The sequence below is a fragment of the Spea bombifrons genome, chromosome 4 (genome assembly GCF_027358695.1).
Source record: "Spea bombifrons isolate aSpeBom1 chromosome 4, aSpeBom1.2.pri, whole genome shotgun sequence".
NCBI classification, from domain to species: domain Eukaryota; kingdom Metazoa; phylum Chordata; class Amphibia; order Anura; family Pelobatidae; genus Spea; species Spea bombifrons.
The window spans coordinates 52,074,166-52,098,422 of record NC_071090.1 but is presented as its reverse complement, the minus strand read 5'-3'; the positions used below and the strand labels follow the sequence as shown (position 1 = coordinate 52,098,422).

Sequence of the window (24,257 nt, the reverse complement as noted above, 5' to 3'; positions counted from 1 at the left end):
GGATATTTGCACTTTTAAATTGAGTGGCGTTCTTAATTGAGTAGAGTTTTCAATTACTTTCCTATTGTCTTTGCAAAATTGCAAAACAAGGTATAAAATAAAATATACACATTCATAAACAGGAAGATGTTTACAAGCAGTGTAACTGTTTTAATCAAATAACTGATTTATAGCTCACTTGATGGCTGGTTCATTGAGCCTTTTGTATTGCAAATATACACATACAGAAACCAGATACACCTATAAAATACATATGTAGTAATTTAATGGTTCTAACTTTCACGCTTATTCATACTCCATTTTTAAGTTTTGTGATAACCTATAGGAAACATCCTAAGATGTCCAAATACAGTATCCAATTTTTAACCATAACCTTTCTCTGTGATCTATGGCATTGAATAAAACTCTTTAGCAAGAAACATCATGATTCCTGATATGAAGGTCTCAGACTGACCTTTAAAATGACACCTTTGACCTAAGACAATAAAAATGACCCACTGAGGGCTAAGGGGTCAGCTGATAAAATGGCATAAGGTTCATAGGGGTGACTAGCTCTCAAGTGATATGGATTCTTTTTAATTAGATATTTGAAGAAATTCAGTGAGAACCAATTAGAATCTAAAGTGGTTTTATCTACTAAAATGAGAATGAGATTTAACAGGTATGCTGTTTTTTGCATTTCTTGCTTGCTAGGTTGTTGATGACACTGATTTAATTACATGGATGATTGTGAACACATGCAAATTCTCCACTGAAACTAAACAGCATCTTGATGTTGCACGTTAACAGTTCTTCGACATTTTTGATGACACTTATTCAACATTTGTGACGCATTAAAACCCCAGTTATTGACTACTTAAGCACCATTAAATCAATATCTTGGAGAAATTGTTCCATTGCCTCAATAACCGTATTGTTTCATTTTGCTTATTTTCACCTCTTTTTAGTTAGGCTTGGATAGCTACTTTGTATTCAATAATTAATGAACATCTGGAACCATCTGGTATCTGCAACTCAATGAAGTTGCCATTTGATATACTCTTGCCATCATCACTTTAAGATATAAAAATGTGTCTGCATACAACATTAAGGATCCACCAGACAAAGCAAGGTATGATGTTAAATTTGGAGCTATTTGAAGCAGTTTCTGTAAATCGAGTATTTTGCCCCACAATATCATCGATTATTTCTAGCATGCTTTCAGAAGTATTCTACTGAGAAAAAAAAAAAACCACAATGCCATAATCTTAGAACATGCAGCTGTACTTGAAATAAAAGGATATACAATTCCTTAAGTCCCAGAGACGGAACAATGTATTGTACTCTAAGTGAGTTAATCACTTTTATACTACTGATATAGAAAAGCATGCCTCTTTATTTCTCGCCCTTTTTTTCTGTGTTCTAAACTGAATACTATTGTGAAATTTACACCGGAAATTACATTAAAAGACGTAATGACAAATAATACTTACAATAAAGTCATATTTGTGTTCGATATACACTAATATCTCTTTGTGGTAACATTGACATTGCCAGCTTGAGTCTACCATGTTAACGGCTTGCAATAAACTCACATGTAAAGCCAGCTACATTTTTTTTTTTTTTTACATTTATTTTGCACCCTCGCACATAAAAATGAAGGATTTCCCAATATTGCCGGTGGTCACAAGTCATAATGTTCTAATTTGGAATCTTGGAACTCTAGCTAATCTAGAAGAGGCCTGCAGTGGCTCTTGTTAGCTACCATAAAATACAGCTCAAACATGTTTATATTTCCAATATTTTACTTCTTGACTATATTGCTAAGACAATATACATGTACTGTATATCTAACAGAAGCTCAGTACCATTGATATACTGTAGATCCAAAAGCACAAGGCATATCCTTCCCTAGGAGCACTTCTGCTTGTTCAGGGCACTAGATGCGGATATGCAACATAATTCTTACACAGCTCTCCATCTGGAAAATGTCCAGAATCTGATTAAATTGTGTCATCTAATCCTGACTAAATCAATAAGCTAACATATATCACCTTCATAGTTGCCTGATTCCAGAGTGGAGTGAAATCACTCAAGGCAAATGTTGTTTACCTGGGTGGATGTGTCAACAGTCCCCTGACTTTCTGCAAATTTCTAAACTAATACTTTGGTTTGGTCGTTTAGATTAAGGTGCCATAGAGATCTGGGTAATGTGTTTTACACTGCAAAATAGATATGGGTGTATTTAGATACAATAGGCATACAATCTATATGTATTTTTCAAAGATTTAAGGCCGTAACCAATTGAAATATTTTTTTTTCTTAATTTATTTATTATGACCAAATCTAACATCAGTTTCTTGGCAAATGTAAGTCAAGTTGAACCATACTGCTAATGCAGGCATTTTATATATGATTTTACATGCAGGCATCACAGGAGAAGACAACCCAAAAAATTATGTACATTGCACAGAACACCAGAAGCTTTGTATCTAGGTTACGAGTATTTTAAAAGCGTAACATTTTATTATACCATCTTTCGATTTGCCGCTGCTAGAACATTAACCGCTCAAGTCTCTGCTGTGGGATGGAAGGCACTGCTATTCCTTCTGGAACTTATTGGGTTAAAGTGCAGATTGCCAGGAGGGGGGCGACTACCTTATACGGTTAATTATATGACATTTGAAGTCTCAGAGCTTGCTCATTAGCCATGTACAACAAGGTTCTCCAGCACTAGCTGGAAATTGTATGCTTTTGCATATGATTAGATGCAAACATCAGCTGCATTGTTCTGTCCATGCACACAGTATGCATTCACACGCTGATAGATTTGTAGCAATGTGATTGTGTTAGAGAGACTTCTTTTTATATATTGCATTAGTTAGCAGGGTTATTGTATGAGTAATAACTTCTAATAGAAGCTATAGAAACAAGATCTTGATGTCTTACAGGAGGATATAGCTGACTTCCATAAAGACAGGGAAGGGAAGACATGCACTATTTTGTTTATGGCAGGAAAAAATGCTTTTAATAACCTTGTCCTAGGCAAATGTTTAGTCCCACAGAAAACAAACTCTAGGCTTTGATCTTAATGTTTCTTTTTAGCAGATACAATTAGAGTCTAATATAAACATACTCTTAAGTACATCTATATGTCTTTATATATTATTTTGTATAACCATATTATTCCTGTAAAAGAAGAGAATGAAAGCCAACATTCATAAGCATTTGGATTACATCTACTCTTCTTTATCCTCTTGGTGCTCCTGGTGTTAAGGGTCATGTGTTGGGTTCTGATGGGAATCTGTAAATGTCCCATGAAAGAAGAGAAGTAGTTTCCCTAAATGTTTTAATCAGGGTTATGGTAGATAACTTTTGCTAAACACACACACGGTATGATGATAACAGTTTGTTTATAAGTGGCATTGCCTATTTGTAAACCGTTGAAAATGCTTAAAGAAAATCAGTTAATATAAATAAATGTCTTTGTCTCTAACATACATCAATTGCAACTGTATTAGGAAATAGCCATGTACAGTGTCTCCCCAGACTGGCAAGAGGATATGTTTTAAGAGAAGTCGTTTACCACCATCCCTATGATGTAGCCTGGCAGAAATCCAATCACTGTGTGTGATCAGCTCATTCAGACTGTGATCTCTGAAATTATATCCTTGAATACACCAAAAATTATCTAAACATCCACTCTTTGTTCATTATTTGATTGGTTACAGATCAACCATCATCAATTTATTTTACCATAGGAAAGAGAAGACTGTTACCCTTCATCAGTAGTGCTTTAGAGGCTACAATATGATAAAACACACACACACAGTTCACTTGAACAATTGTGTATTCGAAAATGCAAGCAGTTAAACTGAGGATATATGAGAATAAATGAGAGAGAGAGAATAAAAACAAGCAAGGAGTATACAGGTAAAATACGCAACTTACCCACCATCAGCTTTAATGTCCCAGCATCTTCTATCAGTATCCTTAGTTCTGGCTACAGTACACTTGCATTAAAAACCAGGATGTGAGCAGATACATTAAGAGTTTTTTCTTTCCCTGTGAATGCACACATCCTACAGCATGAATGGAGCTGCTTGCCCATTAAAATCCTTTCTATCTGCCAGTGCTTTGTTTCTCTCTGGCTGCTGCTGCTGACAATCCAATACAGAGAAGCTGCTTGTGTAGCCTGTTTCTCCTCCTGACTATGGTGGTACTGGTGGTTAGTGCTGCATCATTCACCAGATCAGTTGTCACACTGACATGGTACTGCCTGCTCAGTGATCATTAATAACTGAACACCCTCCACTCCCCAGAGAGGAGCCAATAGCTACACAGTGCCAAGATACAGTACTCACAGCTGTGCTAGTCTGGTTGGCTGAAACAACATGCCTATTATATGACATTACTGCTTAGGTGCACATAGATAAAATAAGCATTCCCCCCATTGCTAGGTAACATTTCAGTTTGGAGGGTAGCAAAGTCCCATATCAGATGCTATTGTTTTTGTTTATTCTGTTACAGAAACCATGAAATGCACAAAGAAACTGCATGAAATGAATCTGGTACTTGTAGAGATGATCTGCTTTGCTTGTGGCAATTTCCTGGTTAACAAATGTGCCTATAAAACAAAAAATACTATGTCAAATATTTTTTATAAAATATCACTAAATAAATGGTTACACTATTATAAATATAACATATTATTCTATTTCTTCTACCCTCTCAATCTTACGTTATGACTAAACATATGGAATTCCCCCCCTGCCTCTCACGATTTACCCCTATCCTATTTTCTTAAAGGGGGCATTATAGTTAACTGCAATTTAATGGCCTCATAGCAGACAAAGGCACCTACAGGAAGACATAGAGAAGAACACACAATAAAAGACAAAGCTTGTGACTCAAACAGTTCAGCTAAGTGCAACACAATTCCATTTCAGTTACTGCTTTACTCCCACAAACTGTGAGGTCATCAAAACCTTTTTTTTTTTTTAACAGAATACATTACCCTGCTACTTCAGAGCCGCTTTTCGTTTGCTGAATAAAATAAGCCAATTAGTATGATGGTCTACAGATATATAATTTTGAAGAACGTTGCCTTTAAACATAATTCAATTTTTACCTCATTCCTTATCAATACATTATTCCCAGTCATTGTGATATTCCATTCATTTTTCTAGTTGTTTTTTCTTGCCTTTATTTTTTTTTTCATTTCTGCCTTATTTTTCTTAGTTTTTCTTCCTTCGCCATTGTACCTTCAACTTGCTCTTTCCTAAACAAACGTGGAATATGACAGCAGTTTTCTCTTTCCTGGTCGGAATACTTAACCGGTCTACTGGAAAGAAATGGACTAAAGGAGGTCAGCTCTGGTATGGAAATGTTTCTCGGTATGCTGGGCACTGTTTACCTCTAGCAATCCCACTGAATGCACTAAAAGGTCATTGAGCAGTAATAACTGGAAAAGACTTGTGTACCAGCTTAGTGTTCTACCACCACCTGATTACCCTTAGTTTGTGTGCCTTGTATGATTGTCCCTTCTCCTCGATGTCAGTGTAAACTCCTGTTGTCAAAGGATGTTGGTAGAATACAGTTGCCTTCATTGAACTAATACATAACTATCACACCTGGGAGGTCCCTGGGTTTGACCTGGAGTTTCCAGGTGAAGCGCTGTTTCATTGGATCTCTGGGCCATTTTCTCCAGACAGGGGATGGGTCCATGATGATGCCCACTTCTGCCCACTTTCCATCCTTCTTTAATTTCATTTAAGGCATATATATAGCTAGCTCCACCCCATGCATATACTGTGTGCCCCTATAAAACAAAAAAATATATATTCACATTTACTGTAGATACTCTTATTTGTACTATGATCTTTTATTTATTAGTGTGCCTGCATATACAGCAGTGGGGGGCCATCCATATTTCCACGGAAAGTGAGGGTATGTGGGAACCACAGACATTAGAGCTTACATTCTAAAGAGGAACCTTAGATCACAAGGTGTGCCTAAGCTACACATCAACAACATTATTGTTCATATACGGTAATTATAATGTATACATTGTGTCAACTATTCACTAACTACTGTATACAGTGCGTAGTGAAAGAAAAAGTCACGTTGAAAAAAACAATGTCTATGGATCATTGATTTAGCTTTTATTGTTACTGCCCCTGATAAAGTGATGGCATTCCCAGTTATAGCAACTGAAGCATATGCTATTTTAAACCTCAGTACAAATGAGCAGTAATGAATAAAGATATCAGCATTATCAGCATTAATTATGTGGCTCTGAAAGCAGATACTTTTTTTTTCCACCATGAATTATGAACAATAATGCATTTTCTGCCTATTTATTGAAGGTCGTGCAATGAATTAAAAAAAAAATATATACTTTTAGTGAACATATTCTATAACTTCATTTTCACAATAAAGATGTTATTTATACAGCTGCGTTATCTCCCCCTTGTGGATTGATCAGTACTCTAACTATATATATATATATATATATATATATATATATATATATATATATATATATATATATACACATACACACACACACACACAGACACAGTGGTGTTAATGTTAAAATGTTAAACATACACAACTATAAGGTGCCAGTTGTATTGTTGTATATGTCATTAAAACATCTTAGTGAAAACCAAATCATTCTACACAGCAGGGGAATGAAAACTTCTCTGCAAACAATTGTGTCATTTCACTTTTTTTTTATAACAAGCTTTTGGCACCTTTTTATCATCTAGTTTGAACAACATCAAATATGAGATTTGCTAAATAAAACCCAAGGAGTTTCACACATTTGAATCATATAATCATAGCTCGATGAGGTGTTTTACTAGAAATAAGCAAAAACAAAAATCTATTTCTGGGTTCTCTGTATGAGATATTGTTACATATTTGCTATAACTGCCTGTACCCTTCTGGAATAAGGGTAATAGGGGTTATTCACCTTCCAAATTAATTTTTGACCTCCACAGACATGGTGTTGAAAATGGATTTCCAAGTAGTTACAATTTTGTAGCAGAAAAATTGCCCCTTATTATTCTACGTAAGAAATAATAGAATTTTATTGTTTCACAAAGAAATGTGCAATTTGGTGTTTGCAACCTTCGTGGAATGGAACTCAATTGGACATTACATACTGTAAAGGGTTGAGCTTCTGCGAGTCATATACTTTAGCCAAGATTGTAACTGTAGGGAGCAAGGACAACCAGAGAGCGACAATTTTATGTCATATATATTTTTAAATTCATGAGGATTTGGACAAAAGCTGAATAGAGTATTTAGCAGGTGTGCTGCTTCAGTTGGCTTGGAAAGTAAAAAGGAAACAGCTCGCAATGTTGGTAGTTGTTATTACGGAATCTGCCCAAATCAGCATGCAACCAACTTATGTAAAGCCAGCTCTCCTAGATGTGAATATCCTCATCGTTGCTGTGTTCGGAATTCTCTGGTATCTTCACAATCTCGTACTGTTATATGTGGGCATCACGGAATATATTGGTGGTGTTGTGCAGGAGGAATGTATAATTTATCTAATTAAGACTCAGCTATTCGGTGGAATGAAATGTATTACGGAAAGTATATGAAATGTGTTGGTTAAAAATGCAAGGTAATGAAAGCAAAAGAGCTTTATCTTACATTTTATATTCCGGAACGAGACGTACGAGAAGATGTATTCTGTGGTTCCATGGTGGGAGGGGGAGAAGCAGCTAGAAAATCCCATTCTTCAGCTCCTGCTAATAAGGAATAGCTGCCACATCCTCCCACACAGTGTCTAATTTGTTAGCAATTCCTTTCTTCCTCCTCTCTCTTACTCAGGCCTATTCCCAGGTTTCTTGTAGTGATATGATAAAACATAATTATCAAACTCTTCGTGACTATCACATGTCCAGAAATGTTGCTTTAGCACATAATTACACATGGAGACGTACTTAAGGGCCTGGGTTCAAAACATATAACGTATACGTCTTCATACATCTATTCAACTTGTGGGTGCCTGTGTTCTCTGGTTGGGAGCTCAAAGGGTTAGTGCTGTCTGTGGTATACCTCTGCTTTTTTAAAAGCTGCCTGGGTTAGAAGCATGTGGCCTGAAAACTTACAAGCAGCTTTTGAGTGGGTTTGCTGGCCAAGCCTTTCACATCATTTTTTATGTTTAAAAAGCTGTGCTATGTAGCAGGAGAAAGGCTCAAAGAGATCTGTGGCTAATTGCTATGCCCATGTATAATCTGTTAATAAGCAAGTACATTAACTTCAGATTCTCGGGGCTGGCAATTTCACAACTTCAGTTTTCTTTTTTTTTCAAAAACAGGACATCTGGTTCTTACAAATGATTCATAAAACATATTAAGGCTAAATAAGTTTTAAAAGGGATAGAACAGAGAGATTGTGGACAGAGTTGCACTACAGTAAAAGGTCATCTCTGGTTTCTTTGTCATGTACCATCAGTGGCGGAACATCCAGGGTCTTGACTGCGACCGGGCCCTGGAGTTCTGCCAGTCAGGGGGGCCCAAGGGGTGCCGAGCGGTCGTTTCCAGCAACCGCTCGGTGTCCTTCAGGCCTCCTCTGCTCCCTGCCGCCACCCCGACTGCAGTGGTGGGAGCGTGAGGCGTAGATCGTGAGAAGGGAGGGGGTAGATAGTGTGAGAAGGGGGGGAAGAGGGGTAGATAGTGTGAGAAGGGGGGGAGAGGGGTAGATAGTGTGAGAAGGGGGGAGAGGGGTAGATAGTGTGAGAAGGGGGGGAGAGGGGTAGATAGTGTGAGAAGGGGGAGAGGGATATATAGTGTGAAAAGGGAGGGAGAGGGTTTAGATAGTGTGAGAAGGGAGGGAGAGGGTTTAGATAGTGTGAGAAGGGAGGGAGAGGGTTTAGATAATGTGAGAAGGGGAGAAGAGGGTTTAGATAGTGTGAGAAGGGAGGGAGAGGGTTTAGATAGTGTGAGAAGGGAGGGAGAGGGTTTAGGTAGTGTGAGAAGGGAGGGAGAGGGTTTAGATAATGTGAGAAGGGGAGAAGAGGGTTTAGATAGTGTGAGAAGGGAGGGAGAGGGTTTAGATAGTGTGAGAAGGTAGGGAGAGGGTTTAGATAATGTGAGAAGGGAGGGAGAGGGTTTAGATAGTGTGAGAAGGGGGGAGACGGTTTAGATAGTGTGAGAAGGGGGGGAGATGGTTTAGATAGTATGAGAAGGTAGGGAGAGGGTTTAGATAATGTGAGAAGGGAGGGAGAGGGTTTAGATAGTGTGAGAAGGGGGGGAGAAGGATAGATAGTGTGAGAAGGGGGGAGACGGTTTAGATAGTGTGAGAAGGGGGGGAGATGGTTTAGATAGTGTGAGAAGGTAGGGAGAGGGTTTAGATAGTATGAGAAGGGGGAGAGAGGGTAGATAGTATGAGAAAAAAAATTATGTTTTTTTGTTTGGGGGGGGCTTAACAGATTCTTGCACCAGGGCCCTGAGGTTTCTAGTTACGCCCTTGTGTACCATATGTACTAATATATTTCCATCTTGAAAAGTGATTAGGTAGGACAAGAGCCAAAAGTGTCACGTCTTCACACAGATATACAGGAGAGGGCTGGTATCTTTTGACCTGGGGGCTATGTAGTGCCAAGTTCCTCCCCACCCACCAACTTACACACATACTCGTATTCTTACACACAGAGACACACTCACTGCAACATAGACTGGATCACTCACCTCGCATAGAACTTGATCTTTTCTTTTGAACTGCCACACTACTACCAAGTACTACTATTTCAATCCTCTATACTTTTAAGGCGTAAGAATCTCCCAAGCTCTTAATTGATACCTAATTTGTTCTGATGCTGCCTCAATCCCTTCTCCTTCAAGGATAAAAGATTAAAGTGTGTTGACATCAATAGTCTATAACAAAAAAAAATCATAGGACTTTATTTGAATGGTGAATAACTTGTGCATCGACTATTCTTTATTAAGAAGCACAATTGAATTACTAGTACCGTCTTTAATATTGGATTAAAGGCTTATTTTAGGTGCTTGCAGCAGCTGCCACCATAGTCAAGGTAGATATCCGTGAAACTGCTGGCACAAACCTCTCCATGGTGTGTTTTTTAGGAGCCATACTTACCTGTGCAGCAGGTGGCCGTGCACCCACTACTTGAAGATCCATCCTGCTGTGTGGCACATCGCGCATTCCACAAGCAGAGGAGTCTCTTAAAGGCGTTGCGTCCTAGTAATTTATATGACCTTAAAAGTTGGATTATCTTCTGGTTTGCTTATTGTCTGACCTTGTTTTTTGTATATGTGTCACACCTGTCTAGGGACACTTGCTTAAACTACCTGCCTAAGCCACTGCCTGGAGACTTCTGCCTAAGCCACTTTCCAAGAAGCTTCTACCTAGTCACCACTCTAAAGTTTCAGCCTTGCAACCTGACCCGAGTCTTCAGCATTTCTGTCTTTACTGAGAATCCTCTTTGCTCATATCCTGCCCTATTTTTAGCAAATATGTGGAGAAGTCTTTTGTAATAATTTTTCAAGTCTAGCAACAATGTCTTGAATCTCTGATAAGCCAAATGAGTATAGCCTAATTGCTCCAAGGGTAGGGGGAGTCTTTAGTAGATGATATCTTTTATAGGGTGAATGTAGAAGAAGATGTAGAATCATATAAGCATTCAGTGCCCCAGAGGTCTCTTCTCCAGATGAAATGATGCAGCATTCTACTTGAACCTCTGGAGTTCCCAAAAGCTTATGTGATTCTACATTGTTTTTCTTTATTGGCCTACTAAAAGGCATAACCATTGACCGGTGATTACTGGAGATCAAAAATGCTGACTCCTAGGTCCATAGACTTGATAAGGATAGTCATGTCCTGGTAGAATTTATTGTATTATTTTTTTGGTGTACTGATTGACTGTATTTATCTCATTACTTAGTGTATTACATAAGAAGACATGCAAGTCATGTACCTTTACCAACCTTAGCAAAAAGTAATTAAATAATTAAGTGGAGCCTAAAGCTTAAACATAGTGACGGGCCAAGGTTATGTATGCATACTATCCCAGGGGTCTTCCTCTGTATCTTAACTACTGAGCCATAGGCTTTGTGTTATTAGACCTAATGATTAGTATACATCTAACAAATATTTAGATATACATATTTACATAATATTAATATCAGTATATATATATATATATATATATATATATATATATATATATATATATATATATCATTTACATTTTCTACAGTTTTACATTATTATTACAAACAAAATGTACTTAAGCTAAAGAAAAAGTAATTTAATTAAAATTGTTAAGAAGGATTATATTAAGCTGATATTAAAATACTGACAAATTCTTCCATAAAAAATAGCCTTTATAATTCAAACTATTGTGCAACACGATTATAGTTTCAGAGAGATACTTGTTTACAGATCTGTTATATTCTAGGAGGAACGGGAAAGTTTGTTTATGCATTCTAATGCCAACGTATTGTGCTTTGATTCAATGTGACCTATTTTTAATTTGAAAGTGTTCTGCTTAAAAACAATGGAAATTACATTCACACATCCATATGTAATTATAGCAAAAGATACATATTATTTTTAGAGAACGAATAATGTTATTGTGATGGCTATGACATTAATATACCCTTGTATCACTATATGAAAAAGGAGCATACTGAATATTTATACATAGTGACCATGGAACCAGTTGATCTCATTACATCTTTACACAAATGCATTTCATACCCTGCAGTCATGTGACGTAATGACGTAAAGACTGGGTAAATCTTAAGAGCTTTTCTCCAAGCCCACTGGCAGTTAACCGTTTAACTGCATGCCCCTGGCTGTCCATTTCTTTACTGCAAACACTATAACTGACTAAGCATTTTGGCTGGGTGCTGCCCTCGGCCTGACCTAGAGCAACATCCCAGCCACCTCTCACCACTTACCTCTTCAGCTGCTGTCATTTCTGCTGAATCCCAGAATGTGACATAATTTTAAGACACAAGACATAAGAATAAGTTCCTAGTTCATAGTGTATATTAGCCAGTTTCAAGGGAGACCAGAGCCCTGATGGCTTTTAACAAGATTAATTACAGCATGAATACCACAATTCTACATAATATTGGTTGAATTGAACCACCATTTATTTCTTTCAGGCTGGCTTTTTAGCGTTACTTGGTAGTAAATCACAGAAAACTTAGTAGTCACAATATCCTACTAAAACAATGAAAACACTTACACTTGGCATTCATAACTGGGTTTTCTTAAATCAACCCACACAGAACAATCAAATGGATTTAATGTGAGCCGGAGATGTTATTTCTTTATGTCTCTAATCTTGGTGAATTCCATTTCTAAGACGTGTACAAGTATTTTCCTTAAAAATACATTATCAACCACCTTTCTCTATTACAAAGATATTATTTTGTCTAAGTCAAGTTTTATATTTGTAAATGTAATAGTGTTTTTGGACAGCCATCTATAGTGTTAGCATTTTAGGAATTATAATGGCTGTAGCAATCTCCTAAATATGTACATTTACATCAGAAATTGGTATTATGTTTCACAGCAGGGAGATTTTCCTGGCAACAAACTCCATTTTATGCGCAAATGTGTTTTGGTCACTGTCAGGGTCTGCGTACCAGACCCCGACAAAGTCAGATTGACAATGTAACATTCTCTGCCGACCACTTCTGTGACGTGGAATAATTTTTCAGAAAATTCTTCCATGAGAGAGTGAGCAATGAGGATACCAACACCAGTGAACAACATCACAGTATACATGCTCCCACAAAGAAATCCACCAAAAAGAGAACCCAGGAAGACTCATAATTTCAGGAACTGGTACAATTGCAGATAATATCTTTGGCTGGATAGAAAAACTTTGAAATCACTGGTTAAACAAATAAATAGCTTCCTTCAAGACACCATAGATCTCATAAACAAACTAGTAGACCTGGGTCCACTTTCAAAGAAAGACCTCCTGATCACCATGGATGTTGACTCCCTGTACACTAACGTTGCCCACACAGATGCCATGTCAGCATGCCAGGAATACTTGAAATTTCAGATTTAAGCAGGACCTCTACCTCCAGAAAATGGGGACTGCAATGGGTACATGAATAGCACCACAATACGCAAATCTTTTTATGACAGAACTAGAAGAAGACCTCCTGTCCACATACCAAGCAAAACGCATTCACCCACAGAAATCAACTTCTTCGATGATTCTAATTTTTTAGTTTGTTTTTGGCCAATTTCTTTTCAGGCAACGAACTTTGTTCCCTGCTTATTCGGTTTGGCCGAAAATCTCTGGCATTTTTAATTCTGGAACGAAATTTTTGCTTGGTGCTCACATTCACTCTCGCTCTCTCTCACACTGTCACTCACACTCATTCTCGTTCACTCTCTCACACACTCTAAATTTCTCCCTACCTTCTCTGCCGACCACTTCTACTTCAGCAAGTCACAGCAAGCGCCTCCATATTACCTCAGTTGGGACTTTCGGTAATGTCCTCTTCCCCAATTGGAGGCACAATTATATATATATATTTTTTCCTATTAGAAAAATACTTACAAATGTGTGATACTCATCACTAAAAGCTTTGCTATTTCTGGAAAATATAAAATGGTACTTTTCTACTGCTGAAACAGTATATCCAAGTGTAGTCGTAACTGATGCATATGTTACAATTTCCTTGCTGGTAATGAGAGATTCTTAACAATATCTTTCAGTGGAGTGTTCCAGTCAATATGTTGATTTATGCCCTTATTAAACCTCAGTACCGCGTCAATACATGTAGAAATGATGAGACAAATGCAACCGGGAGTTTTTAAACATAAAGAGTGGAGGAACTTTATTTCAGATGACAGATGGCAGTTTAGTACAATAAATACTTTGTAGGAGTGCTCTCTTAGGAAACTGTAAAGTTCATTGGCATCCATATACACAAGTGATGATCTTTGTAATGCAAATAGGTGTATGACCTTTTAACAGTGCTTTCCTACAGAATTCAGATGCAGTCTTCTCTGCAATTCCAAATAACTCATCTATCTTCTCCCATGAACTGATATTTCTTTATGTGTCTGGTAAAGGTGTAGAATATGTAGCTTTTTTGAGACTATAAATCCACTGATCTTAAGCCAGGGATCTCAGCTGTGCTACTTAGGGTCTGCTATAGATAAAAGCTGGCAGGTATAACAAAACTTATCCCCATTGGGAAGATAATGGAGCAGAACTACTTCAAGGGCATATATATGTATATCCCTGCTATCACTATGTAATGGTAGTTTGATGTATCTCCTAGTGACATAATATCCCCAATTTCACCAAAGCATGTATTCCTTGAGAGAATGTAGAATTTCATCAAAGATATGAGGTCCATGTGCACCAAGAGGGTAGGTGACATACCCGGTACATCATGAAAATAAAATGCCCCCACATTGCCAGATGCCCCCCCCCAGCCTTTGATCACTCCTATAAGAGGGTGCTGGATTTAAGAATGCTTTAAACAAGCCGATGAATGAGAAACACAAACAGATTTTAGAGTCAGAGATGAGAAAGGATAATAAAGTGGCCACTTGTGTGTGTGATCATGGATGTGTGATTGTGTAATTGGGTGAGATGGAGTGTGTATACATATGTTGGAAGGGAGGGCAAGGGGCAAAGAAGGCACAGACCAGCTGTGGAAAATGGGGGGCCCTGGACAATTTTTTGGACATATCAGTTTGTTGGATCCAGGTCTCATTTGAGACACAGTAGAGGTCCCATATTTCATTTTAACCTAGACAGCTCAAGGAATCTAGTTAGGGGTATGCTGGCCTGTTCTATCGCTCTGGGTGGCTGTGTTGGTCTGCCCAGACACCTGGGCAGACAGCAGCAGTGGCCCACAATCACCAGGATTTTTGCGACATGGGGGCATTTTTTTCCCATGACGTAACAGTTACGTAACAGAACCAGTGAGCCCACTTGGGCATGAAGTACTTGGTACGTCACCGGACGTGAAATGGATTACATTTGCATAATCTCCACGTGTGCATGTTAATTAAAGGGATCTTGTATCCATGGTTCCCATATGGCCTGAAATGTAGGCATCTTATCATGCAGTCCGGCAGTAAGTTTCTCCATGACAAAAATATGCCATATGTTAGTAATGTCGGCAATCATCCTTTTCACCTGTGCATCAGTTGGTTTTGGAATTTCGTTGAGTGGATTCACTGTGTTCAGGAAAAGCTGCACCACCTTGGGTGATGGAGCTACTATGCAGCCCAGAATTTTAGATATAATTATAAACATGAGTCTCTAGGTCGTGACCGCCACAAATGAAAGTAATCCATGAGCTGTCCGCAGCCTCGCCAAAAAGACCCGTCTGCATTGGGAGACCAGGGCTGGAGCCGGTGAGGATCCACGTACCATCTGGAAACCACTTTGATTGTCTCCTGCATACACTGTGTATTCCACAAAGTGTCTAATTTTGAGGTACTGAAAAAGCTCTGTCTCTAATCTGGAAACTGTGTATGGATCTTGGAGTGCCTAATAAGGAACTTCTGGGATCCACAGAAGCATGTTAATTGGTCAATGTCGGAAGATGTGTCTTTCTATGTCCACCCTGGGCATACTTTCTGTCATTTTGAAGCTAGCTACACCTCTGTATGGCTAGTCCTAGGCAAGCCCCCAGCTTTGGTTGCTACAGTGTGACTAGCTCATTGTAGCATCTCCTTCATAACAATGCTTCCACTAGTTCTTATTCTACCTCTTGCATTGGGCTATTCAATCAATGGCATCACCCAGGCTCGTTCCATGATAGGTGATTTTTTTTTAGGTTTACACTATTATGTTGTTGTTTCCTCTTGTGTGTCTACTGCTTCAGCTGCATGTATTTAGAAGAGAGTATAAATCCAAGAACCATGTGGCATTGAGCTAGTGGGACTTCTAATAATCACCCATGAGGTAGACAGGATGGAACCCAAATTATTTTTTTAGCAGTCCAAGGTAGGCCTTGTTATGTATTCTACACTAGGAGACAGCATGTGTGACCGAACCACTATAATACAAAAATCATTATATAACAACATAATCAGTACAGTGGTAACAGTGATCTTTGGAATATTCTTGCCAAACTAAAGAAAAAAAATCCTATGTGTATGTATACATATTCCATTGTTAGAACTAGCAGTGATGAAAGAACAATTGTAACCTAAAGAAAGGCATCTGCATTTTCTACACAAATATTAGTTACATGCTTAGGAAATAATGCAAGTTTAAGAAACTGTAGATTTTTGTACTCTAATATTTTTAACAGCAGGAAGATGCCCTTCGTGACACAAATCACATTTTCTGTGAGATTGATTTTTTTCTTTTTGTGAACGGAACTGGGTGTTCATTGTTTCCAAGAGGTAAAAACGAAAATGTTTTATTTAACGGTATATCAAAAATGCATTAGAGGTTGTCACATCTTGCAACTAATCATAAGAATGTTATAGGCAAGATAAAATTATAGGCTACTTTCATCCAGACAGTATCAACTAAAAGGCCCCAAATCCTATTGACAAATGTATTAAACCAGTTATCTGCATAATTATTGTAAGTTTTATGAGTAATATTGTTAAAGTGGGAATATGGAAAGGTATTATGCATTTCTAGGGAGCAAGATAAATTGATCTTTTAAAGGATTCTCCTGTTTTTTTGCAGTATTTATGCAGATGTGATGAAACCACAAAGTAGAATTAAATGTTATACAATGACACAATTGCTAGTAGAACTTGAAAAGTTAGCTTAAACTCAATGTCTGGCTCAGCCCATGTAGCAGGTGTGTGTGTGTGTGTGTGTGTGTGTGTGTGTGTGTGTGTGGTATTGCATTAGCCATAAAAGCTTTATCCCCTTAATGTCACTAATAAGTGGGCCCAGCTCACTTGTAAGGCCCAGAGGTATGGCTTGTCCCTCACTATGGCAAGCTTGCTTGCCTATTCTTGCCCAAAGAAGTTCGTAATATGAGACATGAGAGAAAGAGAGAGAACAGGGGAGGATAGGCAGAATTGAGTATCATTTGCATATAGCTGATACTAGAAGCCAAATGAATCTGTTTTCCAAGGGATGAAGTGTAAAGAGAAAAGGAGCAGAAGGCCTATGATTGCTTCTTGGGGGACATCAACAGAAAGTGGTGAAGATATCTGGTCAGAGAAAATGACTGAGAAAGAACGATTAAAAAGATATGAGTTGATCCACAAAAGAATCCCCAATGTAAATGATGTGGTCATCCTATTGTAGGAGCATATAATGGGCAGCTGCCAAACCAGATACTCTATACTGACCCCAGAAAATATTTTTATACTGTTTGATGCAGCCATGTGGATTTGTAACTAAAATAAATTTCAATTTATCCTTTTCAATAACTTACTATTATTCCCTAGTACATTTTATTTTATTTGTTGTGTAGATTATTACTTTTGTACACTCATATTTTTATTGATCTTTTGAGGAACTATAAAGAAACTAGAACTGTTGCGTTTCAGAAATGCAGCTGTCATTTTATAGCCCCTTTCTTTGTTAAAGAAATTAAATATTTTATAGTATAGTGTCAATTTATTCATTAAATGCAGAAATGTTTCAATCATAATGTCCTGGTAGTCAGGGACCAACAAAGACGTGTTTTACTTGTATTTCAAAAGCAAGGCAAGTGCATTAACTAAACATAGTTATGTGCATTTAGTACTTTTTCTCCTACAATCGTATCAGCATGTGAGAAAGATTTTGTATCTAGAGGAAAATAACAGGTAGTGTCAAGGACATATCTGGGAACATGTTGGTTGGGGTCTAAGGAAGGGCGGAACTTGGTTACCAGAGCTATATGTCACTTTTCTTTCCAACAGAGAGTAAAGGACTGCCATGGAAGCAACTGTCCTACTCAAGTCTTAAATGGCTGACCCATAGAGTTCTTGGGTATGAGGATGTGCTATAATCTTATGGTATATGTTTTCTGCTTACAAGCAAAAATGAAATGCCCACACAAATTGTACCTTATTATGCAGGGTCTGAGCTTGCGAACATTAAGTTCTGCTTATCCTTCCATACAGTAGTAGGGTGAGTTAGCAGTAGTGGACTCATACCCTGGTTCTCCAAGTTTGGACATGAGCTGAACTAACTCGCCTCCTAACAAAGACCAAATGATCATGGATGCAAGTTCGAGTTCCCCCTGGCTTACCCAGTTTTACCAAACAGGTAGGACTACTAGCTGTGCCTTAAAATATGCACCTTACACACAGCAAGGCTTCTGGGCTTAATGCCATCATTTGTCAGCAGTCATAAAATATACAAGAAAACAGTAGAAGTTCTTTTAGGTAAAACTGGAGAACCTGGTATAAAAATGAAACACATTATTCTTCTTTGTCTGAGTCTTTTATTGATTTGATCATTCACATTTTGTTGGTGTCTTCTACGCCTCTTAAAATGTTTATGTTGAAATTCTGTGTTTTAACATGCTTGACCGTCTTTTTTCAAAACTAGTGTTGTAGTTTATTCAGCAATATCCTCTTTCTATCAAATAGACTACCTTAAAGTGGAATGCCTACCATTTTCATTAGTAGCATACGTTTACAAATACATTTTCACAAATATTGTGCTGGTTTATTTTTAAAAACAGATAAAGTTGCAGATAAAGTTTATCAACAACAAAAAGGGATACCCAGGTTTGTTACAATGCTAATCTGCATTGCTGTATACAGCCCTGGAATTTGTTTTTTTTTTTTCCTTGGGGCTTCCTATTTAAAGGATATCTATCTATCTATCTATCGATCTATCTACCTACAGTACTGTTTTAAGCAAGTGTGAAAACACTGTAAAGTAAGAAAGCTTTAAAAATAGACATGTTAATCATTTATTTTTTTTAACATTTAATAAAATGCAAAATGAGTGAATAGTACAATAGTGCAATAGTACCTAGAAAAAATGATCATGTTTGGAAGGCAAAGAGTGGTCACATTTTGTATTTTGTTAAATAAGAAAAATAAATATATAAAACCATCTATCTTTTTGAACTGAATCAAAGTGGCTTTGAGGTGACAAGGCACATTAATCTGCTTGCTCTATTTGAGAACATCACAATTTTTGTTGAGGAAGCTAAAGTGTCAGGCACAGCAAAATATTGTTGTACTGAGCTGTAACCCGTCTGTCAGCACCGCAAGCTTCTGTGTACAAGTATCTGCATATACCTGTGTGTTTCTGACATATCTGCATACGTCACATGCTTTGAGTCGTGATAAGAGAAAACATTTCATGTCACCTATATGCTTACGCTTCCCATAACTGAGACTCAACCAGGGTTGACTCTTCACCATGCATAGTTAATAAGGTCTGTGTCTTAACTACATACTATTTGTGTCTCAAAGGGGAGATCTCAGGGTTTTTTCAGTTACTTTCAACTGTCAACGTAACAATTCCACAATGGCAGCTTCCTGTCATGTTAGACATCATGGAAATATGAATTTGTTGTCAAAATGATTAGATTTGAATATATAAGGTAACCAAAGGAATGTGAAAAAAGACATTTTTACCACCAAACATCACAGAATCTTTAGCAACTCTAAAGATTGTTTTTCATTGATAATTCAGTTAATTATATGGCTGAATTAAGTAGAACTCAAAATGTAGAGATGAATCGTCTTCAGAATTAAAACGGCGAACTATAATGGACAAAAGCCCTTATCTTGTATTTCATTTATTATTCATTTTCTGTATCTATATACCTCTTATACAACACTTCAGAATATGATGAAGCTTTATTGTCATAGTATCTCTGTATTCATATTGAAATATTTTGGCATATTAGAGACACTATGTGCAAAAACCTAATACAAGCTACTGTGGAAATAATATAGCTTGCTCATAAAAATCTAATGTGTTGATGTAAAAATAAAACTTATGAGGTACTGTCCTTGCACATCAATAATGTATTTATTTTCAGATAAGCACTGTATGGCAAGTATTCTATCGTTTTAAGTGAGGCATCTGTCTCAGTCTCCGGTGTAGTCCTGCCTTGATGTTTATATTGTCCTGGACCCCACCAACACACAAGCTAATGCAACAGAAAGCAGGGAAGCATCTAGCATGACCGGTTCAATTGCACTCTGCCTGCAACAAGGCCTACGCATCTTTATCTGCACATTAGCCTTACATTTGCACTCTGTTTCTTTGGCATTAGATATTGTTTTCCAGACATGCAGTCACTTTCTTCTTGTCTTATTGAAAACACTGTTTTACAAACAGAAGCAAATTATCCAAGACGAAAAAGGAACAAAAAAAAAAATGCCAAGACAAATTGATTATTATCATGCCTGTCCACACTAAGATGACAAGATGGCAATACACCTACATCTATCCTGCTAGCTGCTCATTTTCTATGCAATTGCACAAGAAGGTTCAGGTGACATTGATCTCACCCTGATGCCTGACAAAGAAAACACCATGCATTTTTGTTGTCATTATAAGAGACAGAGACGGTGCAAAGTTGTTACTTTAAGATAGAGTAGCGAGAAGCATTGACGAAAATAATTGTTCCCTGACAATCTATGGCCATCTATTGCTTTGACCGCCACTACATGAATATACCCCAGTTTTGATGAGTCATTTCTTAACCCTAACATGTCTGTGTTGCTTACTTTGAAGCTGAAACCAATGATACTGTATTCATTTTAAATCCACTGAGACTAGGGTCGCCAAATTCAAAAAGTAAAAAAATGGCTTCAGCACAGAATATTAGGAACAGTGCCCCAGTGCCCCGTTATTACAGTATTTGCTCGATTATAAGCCAACTCCCCAAACTTTGAATATTAATTTAGAAAAAAAAGAGACTGAATATAAGACTACCCTATAGGAAAAAAGTTTTACTAGTAAATATTATTACATGTAAACTATTTTTTCATATTTAATAAAACCTATGATTGAGAAAAATGCCCCCCCCAGTTTTGCACGTCTGCCCCCAGGCTTGCTACTCTGCCCCCACATATGCCTTATTCCTTCTATATGCCACTCTGCCCCCTGAAATGCCTTATACCCCTACCCTTATATGCCCCTCCCCCAACTTACCGATGCATCTCTAGACCTGATTATAAGATGACCTAGAATATAAGACATTGGGTATTTTTCAGAGCATTTGCTCTAAAAATAAATAAATAATAATAAAAAATGGCATATTTAAAAAAAAAACATTCCTTCAAACTCACAAAGGTTTTTAAAAAAGTGCTTAGGAGGTTATATGTGGACACTGCAGCAATTAAGAGGTTAACTACATGTGCAAGTTTTGCACTTCAGCTTTTTATGGATTTATTTTGTATTTTTATTGTACTTCAACAGTGCAGAGGGTAAGTATACACATAAACATTTTGCATTTTAACATCAAAAAGGTTAACTACACATACAGAGTGAAACTTAGTTGTGCTCCAAGCATTAGTTAAAGTGTTTTCCCTACATTGTATCTGCCTACTAACAATAATGCTTTCTGCTCCCTGCATCATATTTAAATGTAATCTGTGGGCACTGTTACATTTTATCTATCAGTGAGGTGCCAGCAGCCACAAAGGGGAAACCAGACCCTAAGAATACATCCAGCTCCCTCCAAAAAACAAAAACCCAGATCTGTATAAGGGGCCTCTTCGCTAAATGGAGAGTTATCAGGAGAGCTGTGTTTAAGCACCTTCACTATACAATATGAATGATGGTCCACCCTCAGTGGGTTTCTGCTGGAGGAAGAGCTTGGTCAGTCTTGTATAACACATTGTTAAATTATTGACTGAATTATGTATACCACAGGGTCAGCTTAGCATTTTCTTCCTGGAGAGACCTGCCAGTGATGTCCTTTCATCATAATGAATAATGAAGTCAAGGAGTTGAAACACCCTTTACTGGATAAAATAATATGCATCAATTGCTAGTCCTGCCAGACTGACACCTAAAGGGACCATTTTATTATCATGGTCTGAATCTCAGAACTGGCCCTAACTTTTGGTGTACAAGTTTCTTCACCCAATGCATTGGTAGCATATGCCCCAACTAGATGTTTTCTGACTTATTTTATTATTTTTTATTATTGAACCTGAAAAACCTATAATAACAGCATATCTTTGGACATATTTCTTTAATAATAATAAATACACTATATGGACATATGTTGTTTAGCCCGCCACTGCGTCAAAGTACCCCAAGTTTGACAGGGCTCATCTAAATTTTCATGGATATATTGCTCGTTATTATTCTAACAGCAACCCAGGAATCTGAATGTGTATGCCTTTTATGCTTTTTTTTTTTTTGAAACTGAATTTTTATTGAGATCAGACATAAAAATAACACAAGTATCCACCATGTAATGCATAGGAGTAAATACATAAAGAAAAAGAACAGAAAAAAACAACGCGCATTACAATTGGACATTACTACAAGTATACCGCCATACAATGCGGAAAAACAGTGTAGAAATATCATATGGGTATAATATGTATACAATATGTCACACAGATCTCGGATTTTACATTTTTAGGAACAGGGAAGGGGAAGGGACGGGGGAGGGAAGGGGAAGGGACGGGGGAGGGATGGGGAGGGAAGGGGGAGGGACGGGGGAGGGAAGGGGAAGGGACGGGGGAGGGATGGGGAGGGGATGGGGGAGGAAGGAGAGAGAAAGAGAAAAAAAAAAAAAAAAAAAAAAAAAAAAAGGGAATGAGGAAAGAGCGAGAAGAAGAAAGCAGTAGAAGAAAGAGAAGAAGCCCAAAGGTAATCAAGATGCCAGAGTCGCCTTCCGATACCAAACAGTCCGCAAATCCTTCAGGATATAACCACTAGGCATAGGGCAGAATGTAGCAGTATAATACTCATCCCAGGCCGCCCAAGTGTCATGGAAAATATGTGGAGTGTTAGAGGCGGAATGCGCCATCTGTTCATAAGTACGGGTTGTAGTAAGCGCATACAAGACGTCCTGAATCGTGGGAGGGAGTGGGTCCTTCCACTTACGCGCAATGCAAACCTTGGCTGCGATCAAGACATGACCCAGTAGTTTTCGCAATGGGGAGGCTAATGACGGGGGAAACATATCTAACAACGCAATCTCCACCTCGGCCGCTATTGGAATATGCAACAATTCCACTATGAGATGAAAAACAGCCGTCCAGTAGGGTTTAAGCACAGGACAGCCCCACCATACATGGAGCATGGAGCCCACTTCCCCGCACTGTCTCCAGCACAATGGGGAGGAGGAGGGGAACATTTTAGCTAGCCTGGAAGGAACATAATACCACCGAAATAGAACCTTCCTATTGGTTTCGAAGTGAGTAGCATTCTTTGAGACCCCCTGAAACGAGGAGAGGGCATGGTACCAAGTTTGAACATCATATTCCCTGCCAAGTTCCCTCTCCCACTGTAGCATAAATGGAAGTTTGTCATCAGACCCGTGACCCAATAGAGCGGTATAACAAACCGAGATGGCCCCCGGAACACAAGGGGCTTTCAGGCAAAGCCGAACGATCGGGGAGTCAGGACAGGAGGCAGGGAGGTCCCTCAGATGCTGCGAAAGGACGTGCCGAACCTGTAGATACTTAAAGAAATCACGACTGGGCAGGGAAAAAGTACTCTGCAGGTCCTGGAAAGAACGTAGACGACCCCCGGAGAGCAAGTGGGATACCGAAGTGACACCACAACGTATCCAATTATCTAAGTGGACATGAGGGATAACGGGTTTCAACGAAGACAATGGGGCGTGCCCGAGAAGGTGATCAGGAAACCGCAACAGGGATTTATGTTTGTCCCACACTGCCAACGAGAGCGAGGTCGTGGGTAAGGCATCCGGCAGTGGAGGTCTAGAAGTCTTAGGAAGCCACAGAAGATCTCGTAACAAAAATGGGGAAGTAAACAAGGATTCATGGTCCACCCAGGCCACCCTAGATGGATCTGAAAAGAGAAGAAGGGTTTGAGCCAGGTTGGAGGCAAGATAATAGAGCCTGAGATTAGGAATACCCAAACCACCAAGTAATTTAGAGCGCTGTAAAATATGATACGGAAGCCGGGGCCGTTTGTGGAGCCAAAAAAATTTAGACAGTCTGGTTTGCATCGTGCGAAAAAATCCAGAAGGCAAAGCTATGGGCAAAGTCCGATAGAGATAAAGCAATTTGGGGAGGGAATTCATTTTGAAAGAGACAATACGGCCAAGCCAGGAAATCTCCAGTTTTGACCATCTGTGTAAATCGTCACAGATTTTATTCCCCTTTTATGCTTTTAAGATTGTGTGCTCCCCTATTGTGTA

At 38.3% G+C, this 24,257-nt stretch overlaps 2 protein-coding genes across 4 annotated transcripts in view; one reads left to right on the top strand and one right to left on the bottom strand.

Annotated features, from left to right (window-relative positions):
• Positions 1–4,315, bottom strand: part of LRRN3 (leucine rich repeat neuronal 3) — a 31,253-nt gene extending 26,938 nt beyond the window's left edge. The window contains exon 1 of the mRNA XM_053464712.1: positions 3,931–4,315. The gene's annotated coding sequence lies outside the window, so the exon portion shown is untranslated. The remainder of the gene's footprint in view (positions 1–3,930) is intronic.
• The window catches only part of IMMP2L (inner mitochondrial membrane peptidase subunit 2), a 444,195-nt gene that overhangs the window by 217,498 nt on the left and 202,440 nt on the right, over positions 1–24,257 (top strand). The window contains exon 4 of one of the 3 annotated variants that reach the window (XM_053464716.1): positions 3,741–3,906. The exons of the other annotated variants lie outside the window; for them this stretch is intronic. Within the exon in view, the coding sequence (XP_053320691.1) occupies positions 3,741–3,771 (31 nt within the window). The 3' untranslated portion in view covers positions 3,772–3,906. Of the gene's footprint in view, positions 1–3,740; positions 3,907–24,257 lie in introns of those variants that run through there. 3 annotated transcript variants of the gene reach the window in all.